The following is a 12,992-nucleotide window of genomic DNA, read 5'->3' as shown; positions in this document are numbered from 1 at the left end:
AGAGAAGACTCCCTGGAAAAGACCCTGATGTTAGGAAAGATTGAGGGCACAAGGAGAAGGGGACGACAGAGAACGAGACGGTTGGACAGTATTCTCGAAGCTATCAACATGAGTTTGACCAAACTGCGGGAGGCAGTGGAAGTGCCTGGCATGCTCTGGTCCATGGGGTCACGAAGAGTAGGACACGACTAAACAACAACAATAATGATAATGTTCCATCCCTCCCGGTCCATGTTGTGTTGAGTCGACACTGCCTCCTGTACCATCTGAACTGTGACTGGAATGGATACCGGATGGGTTACAATGGCAAGTACAGACTGCATGGTCAGAAAAGTATTTCTAAACTACACTGCTCCTGTTTCTTCCAGATAATTCCTGTTTCTTCAGGAAGAACAGGAAACTGCTATGCAGAGGCAGTATTATAATCTTGGGATGTTTTGTACATTATATGGTCACCCACACCGATACTGCCTTGAACAGCAGTTACCAAATGTGAAATACAGCATTTCACCATGTAGACTTAACAATATTCATTACAAACCTTTCTTTTTCAGGAAGTTTGCAGTGACCTGGAGAAGACTGCCAAATCAGCACCTCGAATTACTGAATAAATAGAGCTTGTTATATGCCAACAGCTGCCACATGGAGTAATCTGAAACGTCTTTCAAATGGCAGCTGTAATGCATAAATTGGCCTTCAGTTGTATAATTGCTGGGTTCCTGTAAAGATTAATAGATAAAAGTTTGTACTCCATAGGTTAGGCTAGGCCTCAATCTGCAGTTAAAGCCTAAGATTTTTTTAAAATACTAATAAAACACCAGTGACCTATGGCATTTCCTTGTACTCAGTCCTCCAACTGAAGCATCTCACTAAATTATCCAACTAGTTTTAATGGAATGCAAGGCACATTCTCTCAACGTGTCATGCTAATTATTTTGGTGTTTCTTCAATAAGTCAAAATACAAGACTTGAACAAAGTCAAGCTCTAGCAGCCCCTGTAGAACACTGTGGAACACAGATAATCTTTTACATATTCTAATACTAGTTGATCTCATACACAATGACTGACTTTGAACTCTGTTTATATATTATTAAGGTTAAATACAGTATCATTAAATTGTTACATGTTAACAATGGTTCCATGCTGTTCTTCTTGAAGTATTCTTCCAAGTTTTACCAGGACATGGAAAAACACAGATGACTGAGTTGAAGCAGAGGGGCAAAATGAACTTGGTAAACTACCAGTCTCATCGCCCATTTGGATGCAGAGTTCAGCATGCCATATCTAATTCTGCATACAACGGCAGCCTTGTATACTTTGGCTTAGACCCAGCTACAGTCATGCACATCTAGCCAAAGACAATCAACAGCTCCAGGATGTGGGCATCCACCCCCAAAGCACACCCCTACATATCTAACTGGTCCAACAGGGGCAAGTGCAACCATGGATTACGATACACATTTCCACCTGCCTTAGTTGAAGGCACAGAAACATATTCCTGTACACATCTCACTTGCCAGATATGGCATTTGACATCATAGTCCTTTATTAACAAAGGCTATTTCTGCAAACTGAACACTTCATTTTGTGACGAAAACAGTCTATGTGCACTAGAGTGAGTAGCACGTCTATTTTCTTGTGGCTAGATATAAGAAAAAGTAAACTAGACTGCCATGTTGACATGCCACAGCCATGTGAGTGAAGCTTATTCTTCATGTGTTTTGTAAGGAAAATAACTGAGGAAAAATAGGATAATTATTTCCACTGGGATAAACTACACATTTGAGACTGTTGTTGTTTATTAAAAGTGTACTGCAAAGAACAGCCCCAGCAACCACTTAATTGGCCAAATTTATTTACCATGTTTCTTATTGCTGAATTCAACGATATAGCCAGTTATCTAAAAACATGACAGCCCAAATCCTCTTCCTTGTATGGTTATTTTATTATTATTTGGTATATTAATGTATTAAATATATGCATACATTCCTAGACCACCCCTTGGCCCAAGGCAACACACAATATTTCCAATAAAATTCGTAACATATTAAAACCATTCTAATACAAAACTGTCAACCACAGACCAACAGCCCTTGGGTCAAACTCTCCCCATAAGCCTGCAGGGGAAGAAATATCATCTTCTGACTTCACAAGCCTGGAAGTGATAACACAATTATGCCTTCAATGGAAAGGAGTTCCACAATGAGAGTTCCACAACAGAGAAGGCCCAGTTTCTCATCATCATAAAGAAATCATGGCCATTGATAGGAGCACAGATAGGGCTCCCCTGCAGATCTTAGGAGCTCTATCTTAGGAGAGGTGCTCTATCAAGTACTTGGGACCCAAGTTTTGTAGGACTTGATGTGCCAAGTCAACATCAAGTCTGGTATTGCTCATAACAGAATATTTTCTTTAAAAAAAATTGCTCAATTATCTGTTCAATCTAGTATGCTCACAGAATCCACAAGCCAAAAATCATTTGGTGGTATAGATAGCTCGGTGTTATTAGTTGTCGGAGAATTTAGTACCTCTGTAGCGTTTTCTTCTTTCCCATGTTTAGCAAATGCAAAAACAAAACCCATTAAACTGTACATAAGTTTGTTTCATCTAAATAACATATACTTTCCCCACTAAAGTTTGTTTTCAACACAATACACACAACCATTTAAATTATTTCTATTTTAGTACTGCTACTTTGTATCTGTGTTCCCATATATCCCTGCCGAGCAACTGAATTCCTCAGATGGTATACTGCTGAGAGTATAGTTATGTCCCAGAGGTGCACTTGGCTTGTACAAGAACTCCCAGGCAGTTTCCTAGTTCCCTAGGAAAAGAGATTGATGGTTAAACCACTCTGCAAGGGGTAGCAAGGTATCCTAACAACTCTGAGCATCCTTAACAAACTACAGTACAGTGGTACCTCGGGTTAAGTACTTAATTCGTTCCGGAGGTCCATACTTAACTTGAAGCTGTTCTTAACCTGAAGCACCACTTTAGCTAATGGGGCCTCCTGCTGCTGCCACACCGCCGGAGAACGATTTCTGTTCTCATCCTGAAGCAAAGTTCTTAACCTGAAACACTATTTCTGGGTTAGCGGAGTCTGTAACCTGAAGCGTATGTAACCCGAGGTACCACTGTACCAGAGTTCTTTGGGAGAAAGGCACGACTCTTGAAGCAATATAATAGTGTTTTAAATACATAGTGTGGAAGTGGCCTCGATTCAATTACCAGCTGAAACTAGATAGGCTCCTAGCATTGCAATATTTAGCCACGTATTGAAACTTTTTGTTTAAGAAGGCTTTCCTTCGAAATCTGATTCGGTAATCTGTGCAGCAATTGCATATCTGAAGAAAGTGGGGTTTTCATACCCCCATACTCTGGAGGCACCAGCTAGGCACTCATCCTTCAAGCTGAACACAGTCACATAAGATTCTGAGACAGTTCTGGCAAAGAATTGGAAGGGCAGTCATACATTTCAAAGCCACGTGTGACTGTACAGCAGACAATGCATGCCTGGTCTTTTTCTGGCTGCTGCTCTACATTAAAAAGCTAGTAGGGTGGAACTATAGCCATAGGTACCCAGTTGCTTGTCTGGGAACCCTTAGTGTTGAGATCAAGGTTTCCGAAACTTGGGTCTCCAGCTGTTTTTGGACTACAACTCCCATCATCCCTAGCTAGCAGGACCTGTGGTCAGGGATGATGGGAATTGTAGTCCAAAAAGAGCTGGAGACCCTTTTGGGAAACCCTGGTTGAACAGAGTTCTACCAAAGCCAACAGGACACTATGTGAAACGGAGTTCCTGATGACATCACATGTTGGATTTGCATATGCAAAGGGTATTTCATTACTATGGACAAACTCAAAATTGCAATATAAGCTTTTATTATGTACACACGCCGGAGCAAATTAATCTGTATCCTCCAATATAGCCCACATTAGTTTTCGACCAATGAAGCGAAGAACTTAAATCAGCACATAAAAGGAACGTGAACTAGCATATTTCTAGAAGGAATATATTGTTTGTTTCCAAGAGACATTTTATTCAAAAGCTGCCAAGTGCTAGAAAACAGAAGCTGCAGATATAATGAAGCTACAGAACAGGAAAGTGAAACTCTTAAAATATTATGTATGATTGTATAAACACAGTCTTCCGCTGTGACATTAAAATAAAAAAGCAATCACAGAGAAACAGAACTGATGTACAATACAGGCAGGCAGGATGTTGTAGCTTTGTTTCTACTGTTAAAAGACTGCTTTTTAAAAGGCTACCGAACATTTGTAACTGATTAAATAGAAGGTGCATGGTCTAAGCCAGCCATTCCAGATACACGGGAGCTGTCAATCAGTTACAACCCTCCCTTTGCCAAATCAAAGGGCATCCTGGAAGTAAATTAAGTGTAGCAATTGCAATCTACGCTGTTAAAACTGTGCAATCAAGCAGTATTTTAAAAAAGAAAAACAAGAAGAGAGTCCTCACTTCCAGTTTAACTGTGGCTGGGAAAGAGAGGGGCTGGAGAAGGCTATTCAAGGAACGGGTCTCCCAGCTCCCCTCTTGCTATGCAAGCCCATTTCCCTTTCCACACTGGATACTGTGACTCTATTAACCAGATGACTCTGTGATGAGTCTTCAGCTGGAAGCTGGGGCACTTATCACCTAAAATGGTTTAAGCTTATCCCCCATGACACACACTCGCCGACCAATTTATCACACTCTCAAATCAGCGAGTGGCCTGAGCAAGTACAAAGGTGGACTTTCCCCCACCCTTTCAAACCCCTTTCGATTGGGGCGCGCGGGGGGGTCGGATTTAGCCAGGATTATAACCTGAGGATTATAATCTGAGGATGCCAGTTTTTTTGGGGGGGGGGTAATTACTGGGATTGGAAAGATGTGCGCTCTCCTCCTTGCACTGGAGTTAAGGGAGGGTAAAAACCAAGAGGAGCGTCAGAAACGAGGAGGCGGCGGCTTCCCTGTCCCACCCCGACGGCCACCTCGGACTTCTTACCTTTCACTTGACTTTCATATTCGGCCACGATCTCCTTGTCCTTCTTGAATCTGCTCGGGGTTGACATATTATCCGCCCGGTTCTTCTTTCAGAGAGAGGCTAGGGAAACACTTGGCAGAGTTTCGCGCGGCACAATTTGTAATTGCTTCGCTTACAGCAGAGATCTTCCTCGAGGTGGGAAGGACTTCGCGGCGCGTCCCAAGCTAGATCTGCCGGCGATCGTAACTGGAAAGGCGAGAGAGAGGAAGAGGGGACTTTTAGGCTAATCCCGGAGCAGGCACCATCTCCGGGGCGCGGCAGCAGCAACCAAAGGCTGGGCGTCGAAGCGGCCGGGACCAGCCCTTCCCCTCGAGGCTCGGCAAATCCCTCGCTCTTCTCTTCCTGCCTTTCACTCAGTCCGCGCCAGAGCCGGGACGGCCGCCCGCAGCATCGCGGGACCGAGGCGGCGAAATTTCGCCTGCGGGACAGAAATTTCGCCTGCGGCTGCGAGCGCGGCGAGAGCCAAGCAGGCGGGACTCGGGCAGGGGGCGCCTCAGAGCTCCGAAACAAAAGTTCTCTCTCCCCCCCAATGGCTTCTCCGCCTTCCCGCTCTCTCCGGAGCCAAGCCCCTCGCGCCGCCGCCGCCGCCGCCGCCGCTACCACGCCTTCGCCGCCTCAGCCGCCCTCTCCGCCTCCTCTTATCGGCAGCTGCCGGCCTGGGAATGCAGGCGAAGGCGCGCAGCCCACCCGAAGCCGCCGCGCGCAGGCAAGAGACTAAGCCGCCAGCCCGGGAGCTTCCAAGCGCCTCGCGGGTTCTCCTTCTGCCGCCCCTCCCCTGCGCCGAGCCGACACCCCTCGCGGCCAATGGGGGCCGCGCCGCCTGGGCCGCTGCCCAATGACAGGAGGGCGGAGGGCGGGGCTTAGCGGGCCAGGCTGCCCGGATGCCTCCCGGGGTGAGCGAGGAGCGGACCCTGCCCAGGCTCGCGCCTAAAGCGCCCGCTTTGCCGGGCGAGATGCCGCTAGGAAGGAGAAGGGAGGGTTATTGCTAGCAGCTGCAAAAGGGGAAGCGGCGGGGCGGGGTTGGGGGTTCTCCTCCTCCCGGTTTCTCGCCCCAGGAGCATATGGTGAGCGGGGCTTTGCTAGGGAAAAGGGGTGCGAGGCAGAGATAAGGTGTTGCAAGAGCCCTTGATCCTGGCGTGGAAAGTTAAACCCGCCGCTGTCTGGCTGGAAGTGGGAGGGGGGAAGGCTGCTTAGTTTGGGGATCACGCTTTTGCAACCTTGTCGCGCCACCGCCGGAGCATTGTTTCTGTTCTACAGTATTGGCTTGGAAGCCCCAGTTCCTCAGGCTGCTGGTTGCTGCTTGCATCGCTTGCCACCAAGACGTTTCGTTGAAACTGCTAGGAGGCGATAGCGGGGCTCAAGGGTTAATCGCACCCGCCCAGCTTCGCTCCCTCTGTATAACCTGAGATGCGGGCAGCTTCCCTTCTGATGTGACCACAGTCTCGATGCGAAGTGACCACACCCATCTTTGTGGAGGGGACGCGCGCACACACACACACACACACACACACACACACAGAGTCTCGGTAGACTGAAATCTGAATAGGAGGCGAGGCCCTTCTTGCCTGTGGATCTCAAAAGTGTGTATTTTAAGCAGCACGGACCAACATAAAGCAGCTGGCATTTTCCTATTGTTGCTCAGTATGAAGCAAAATCAACCAAGCCTTTCATAACATTTTTATTCAGGCTGGCTCTGGCAGTGACTGAACATCAGGTCAATAATTGTTCTTTTTTTGCAGGGGAGAGGAGTATTTTTTAGTTTTTCTCTCACTATGTATTTTTGTATTTCATTTTTATCCTGCATTTGCTCCAGGCAGCTTCCAAGGGCAGACATTTGCCTCCCCCTCTCTCTTATGCTCACAACAGCCCTTGGTTAGACTAAGAGATATAGCAACTCGTCCAAGGTCAGTGAACTTAGTGGGGATGTGGACCCAGGTCTGCTAGTCTGACACTCTTAATTTACTAGACCTCAAGGGTTCCCTATTATAAACAAAGCATTGTAATTCCATAGAAAGTTTAGGAGTCAGATATGGGCCAGCCCAGGACGTACAGTGGTACCTCGGGTTACATACACTTCAGGTTACATACGCTTCAGGTTACAGACTCAGTTAACCCAGAAATAGTACCTCGGGTTAAGAACTTTGCTTCAGGATGAGAACAGAAATTGTGCTCCGGGGGCGCGGCGGCAGTGGGAGGCCCCATTAGCTAAAGTGGTGCTTCAGGTTAAGAACAGTTTCAGGTTAAGAACGAACCTCCGGAACAAATTAAGTACTTAACCCAAGGTACCACTGTATTGTCATTTCAAGCAAAACAAAAAACGCTGCACCTGCCTTCTCCTCTTCCTCCGTCGGCCATGGCTGCCACCACCTCCCATCCCAGAAGCCTCAGTGGTGGGAAGAAATCTGGGTTCAGAGAAGTTAGGAGTGAGCTTTGCTTGGTGCTTCCACCAGGAAGCCCATCTCATGCTTTGAGTCACCTCCCCCCGGTCCATATAATTTAAAGCAGTGGTTCCCAATCAGTGGTCCACGGACCCCAGGGGTCAATGTAACTCACCTAGGGGTGTGTGCACCATTCACATAACAAAAACTAGCATAGACATAACATTTCCTAAAAAGTAAGCAGTCTACACACTGGTGGAGGGACGGGAGTGCAGAGGGAGTAGACTGCCCCGGCACCACTATTCCGGTAGGGTGCTATCGCGGCAGCCCCCCACCCCGACACTCGCTGTGCGCCGTGCACCATGCCCCCACAGGCAGAATGCCACGCCCCCAAAACATGCACCACACCCCTGCGAGTGGCACACCATGCCCTCACGGGAGGCGTACCACGCCCCCGGGATGCGCATCACGCCCCCACCTATACACCCCCTATACACCCCCCCTGGTAGCGGAGCATGCAGCTTCGCCACTGAGTCCACAGCTTGACCCTAGAAAAGCAGTGGGTCTGCAATACTTGGCTAATTGAGAACCACTGATTTAAAGCAGAAGAAGATTCATTTATTTATTTCAAAGTTCCATCCCTACCAGAGAGGAGTGGCAAACCAAGCTAATGGACTATGTCGAGGCTGCAAAACTGAATGGAAAACTCAGAAATCAAGAGGACAATAACTTTATAAAAAAATGGGGACAATTTCTAAGTTACTTAGGAGAGCACTGTAAGCAGATGGAAACATTAGCAGGATTTTGTTCTCACTTATAGTGTAACAATTACCATGGATAATATGGTTTGATATAAAAATCGGAGTATGGAAGAATAAAAGGAAAAGGGACCCCTGACCATTCGGTCCAGTCATGGCTGACTCTGGAGTGGCGGCATTCATCTCACTTTACTGGCCAAGGGAGCCGGCATACAGCTTCCGGGTCATGTGGCCAGCATGACTAAGCCGCTTCTGGCGGACCAGAGCAGCACACGGAAACGCTGTTTACCTTCCCACCGGAGCGGTACCTATTTATCTACTTGTACTTTGACGTGCTTTCAGACTGCTAGGTTGGCAGGAGCTGGGACGGAGCAACGGGAGCTCACCCCGTTGCGGTGGGGATTCGAACCACCTTCTGATCAGCAAGTCCTAGGCTCTGTGGTTTAACCCACAGCACCACCCGCGTCCCAGTATGGAAGAATATGCAGTAATAAATGTTTAAAATGGGACTTCATGGAGGAGGTGGGAGAAAGTCCTGAAATTTGGAGGAATCTCTTTATATGGGTATGTTTTTCTTTTCTTTTTTGTATATAACTTGTAAAACCAAATAAAAATGATTTTTTTAAAAAAAACATTTCAAAGTGCCAAATTGTCTATGACAACAGAAATTTGACAGCCATTCTGGGATCTCTTGCTTGCTTTCCTGCCTGATGGCTACTTAACTGTGCAGTACTTTCAGCAGAGTTCCTCGTGTGTTACAGCGGAAGCCACGTTCCATATATGGCCATTAGGGTGACGTATACATTCATGGTTCACAGTAGGCTTGGGAACATGCCAGAGGTCGGAGCTTTCTTTGAGCAACAGAGATAAATGTTAGTTTCTGGATTATATCTGGACTCTAGGGCAGCTTGGCTGAATTAACCACAGTAACCATTTCCCTCCCCTCTTTTAAGGATTGCAGAAGGATTGTACATTATTACATTGGTGTAATCTTCTTCCAAGATGTTGGAAGGAGTCAATAAGCTCAGGGCTTCAGACTAAAGTCGTCTCTGACTTACATGCCACGCAATCACATTGCGGTGGCTTGGATCACAGAGAGTAAGTCCCGGGAGCATTTAGGCTTTTAAATACCAGAGGCAAAGATGGGAAGAACTTCTAAGGACACATGCAAGATTATTGCAGAAAACCTATTTTTACATACGCTGGCTCAGGAAGGGACTTCATTAATGCTTTCATTTAAACACACCGAGAGACAGAATATTGTTGTGTTTTGGTTCCACCTACACCCAAGTTGGTCTTGAAGCCTCACTAGTTAAACTTTGTTTTTTGATAGCATTTTTGGTCCAGCATCAGACAATGCAAATCTCTTCATTTGCCCCTGAATCCTGCTTACTTAACAAGTAACAAAGGGAAGTCCATCTGCCAGCAGGCAAAATCTAGAGCAGGATAGTCTGTGCCTAGTCATTGATGCAAATCACATAAACACACCATAATGGGAATGAATGAGGCTGCAAGAGATAATGAGGCAATAATTATCTAAAACTGGACAGCAGGACTTCTTAAGTTTCCTCCTAGAGTAAGTGTCACAGTCTGTCACATCTCATGGGCTAGTTTCCTTTTTACTAACTGCAGTCTTTCTTTATACATGCTGTATCCTGTTCAGAATATAGAACATAGTATATAGTGGTTCATTTACTTATTAAACCTTTCTGCTGTATAAAAAGAATAGAAACCAAACAGAAGCTTATTTTCTAAGATGCAATACTCGGTACCCAGAGATAACTTATTTCTTCTACATTTTTGTGGCATCACATGTAGCACAACTTACCCAATCTAAGAAATAGATCTGTTGTGATTTATACCGGTGTTCACCCTTTTGAAGTTAACACTCGTATTGGGATATGGTTGTCAGTATGTAAATATATGTTAAATATGAATACTGTAGTAGTATTTGTAAGACTGGTACTTAGTGACATTTTTGCCAACATATACTTGTATATTGTTGTGATATCAGTGTAATCTTGTGTCTAGTTTCCAACTACTTGTGGGCTGGCACAGTATGGCTTATGGCTAGGCTGTAAATTACTGTGGAGTCTTAATGGTTAGCTATTTAGATAGCACAGTAAAAAGGAAAGATAATCGAGACTGCAGTCCTATCCCTAGCTGAACTCCATGGGACTTACTTTTGAGTAATTTGGATTACACTGTACAAGGCAGAATGGGTTTTGCAATAATAATAGCAAAGGATTTGTTAGTGGTTTGAAATACTCAGCACATACACAAAGGGCACTTGGTACCGCTGTGTTGTGGATATATGTAGCATTTATTATCTGAGGGCACCTAGATTTGGGAGTGTTTCAATGCAATGACTTGAGTTTAAACATATATATTTTATACATATATGCAAAAGAATAACATCCCGATGGTACTTAACACTAATATATGTTCTCATTAATTGTTGGAATAGTTGATCACAGATTCTACTTATAAAAAGACACCCACTAGCTGAGTGCTTTTCCTGGAATATCACTGAGAGACGAAGCATCCAGCATAATGAATCCTATCAGCTTCCTTGAATGAGAAAGCCAGACACTAATTTTTCAAGGAATGGGCAGATAACAGCAATAAATTCATTAAGCCTTGTGAAAATCTTTAATAAATTATCTGCTGGCTGTATGTAGCCTGCATAAAACACTCTTCCTCTTTTAAAAAGCAAGGCCTTTTATTAGTATATCAAATAAGAGGAATCCAATAATTGTCAGCGTTATGAGATGCATCCCATGTGCAATGCCAACAACATTGATAGATGTGTTGTACCTTTAGAGCGTGGCTATTTATTTAAAAGGTGTTACTTAATGTACAAGTGCATTCTTGGTTGCAGTTGCTGTTCCACTGTGCATAAATCTCACAGTTACCAAAAGAAAAGCTGAAAGATTTGGGTGTAAGTAAATAATAATGCCACATCGCTAAATTCTGACTTGATATTTTTTTTTCAGTGTGTACAGCAAATCTGATTAATGGACCTAGAAATCTTTAAAAATCTCGTTTTCTTTCATCTCCCCTCTATACTTGTGGAAGTACACGGAAAAGAACTGGTCATTTTGGCAGGGGGAATCTTTCAGAAATCACTATCTAGAGCCCTGTTTTAATCTGAAGTGGGCTTTCAGAATAAAAATGGAAAGCCCATCTATCTTACTCATTGAGTGTTTTTAGAACAGTAGCTTGAATCCATATTCTTATTAACTATTAATAAGACAAAAGTCTATATGAAAAATGAATCACTTCATGCTACTGAGGGCTAAGTGCATTTTTAGTAAGCCAACCATTGGACACATTACTGTTTGAATGGAAGATGCATGCTTGCAACCTATGGTTGTATTGTTATAATGGGCAAACACCACTGGCTGCATTTTCCAGCACAGGTTCCCTAGATGACTCCATTCAAACGTGGGGTTTATTATGTTAGTTTTACTGGTTATAATGCTACCCCTTCTGTCCCAATTTCTGATGCTCCTTTTACACGGCAGTACATATTGAGTAATGGGATGGTGGCTTTTTGAACAATATACTACCATGTAGCGCTAACTTTTAAATACAGTACCAATATCCGGAAGCTGTCTGCGGACAAATGTCGGCTCCCTCGACCTATAGAGCGAGATGAGTCCCACAACCCCAGAGTCATCTGCAACTGGACCTAATGGTCAGGGGTCCCTTTACCTTTAACATGCTGGGAGGAAAATGGAAATTATTGTGTTAGTAGTTTTTTCTCTTGTTTCCAGCATATTGGTCTTAATGCTTCTAGAACTTCAAAATTACTGAACCTCCTATGTTCTATTTAGTTAAAGGTAAAGGGACCCCTGACCGTTAGGTCCAGTCGCAGATGACTCTGGGGTTGCAGCGCTCATCTCGCTTTATTGGCCGAGGGAGCCTGCGTACAGCTTCTGGGTCATGTGGCCAGCATGACTAAGCCACTTCTGGTGAACCAGAGCAGCGCATGGAAACACCGTTTACCTTCCCACTGGAGCGGTACCTATTTACTTGCACTTTGACTATTTAATTTGACTATTTAAAAGAGTGCAAATCAATTTACTATTTGCATCACAAAAAAATTAATGACCATCATAAAACCTTTAAATATTACTAATAGCAGATCCATTCTCCAGGTGTAGATTCTTAGACAGCTAATTGTACCACCCACCTAAAGGAGGGGAGGTATTAACAGGCTTGAAGGAAGCAGCCTAGTGAGGACTGAAAGTAGGGAAATGGGCAGGCCTCCTTGTCTCTGCAAGAAGGACTCAATCTGCAACTTATTTACTTACTTGTCCTTCCAAACTGGTAGCAGAGACAAGCTGTTGTAGTTCATGAATAGGGCAGATCCATGGTTTAAGTAAAAATTCACGCACGGCCACTAGAGTTCAAATTATAAATTGAAAGGTTTATTTAAGATCAGTAACAGACCATGGATTAAACAGAGGTGGCAAACAATGCAAACGAACATTTCTGATCTCTTATCTTTAGAGAGACTAGTAATTACACAGCATCAGACTTGCTAGACGCAAGGGACTCAATAATCTTTTGATGATTCTTGAGAGACATAATGGGAAAACTTCATTTTATGCTGAATGAACAGTTGGGTGGGGAGAAGGCATCCAAACAGTTTGGGTCCCAGAGCTTGCCAGGTCCAACTTATGCAGAGAGATAACACCGGTTAGCACCTTGCTTAGACCATGGAGGCAGTTTTAGAAGGTGTAAATCAGAGGGGAGGTCCTTTCTTTCCCAGTGTATTTGAGAGGCCTCCTGCGGCATGAATTGA

At 44.6% G+C, this 12,992-nt stretch overlaps 1 protein-coding gene across 1 annotated transcript in view; it reads right to left on the bottom strand.

Moving 5' to 3' along the window:
• The window catches only part of SRGAP1 (SLIT-ROBO Rho GTPase activating protein 1), a 120,820-nt gene extending 115,028 nt beyond the window's left edge, over nucleotides 1-5,792 (bottom strand). The window contains exon 1 of the mRNA XM_081928005.1: nucleotides 5,005-5,792. Within this exon, the coding sequence (XP_081784131.1) occupies nucleotides 5,005-5,071 (67 nt within the window). The 5' untranslated portion in view covers nucleotides 5,072-5,792. The remainder of the gene's footprint in view (nucleotides 1-5,004) is intronic.
• Nucleotides 5,793-12,992: the final 7,200 nt, after the last annotated feature.

This window comes from Podarcis melisellensis (genome assembly GCF_964234715.1).
Source record: "Podarcis melisellensis genome assembly, chromosome: 10".
Classification (NCBI taxonomy): Eukaryota; Metazoa; Chordata; class Lepidosauria; order Squamata; family Lacertidae; genus Podarcis; species Podarcis melisellensis.
This window is presented reverse-complemented; position numbering and strand designations above follow the sequence as displayed.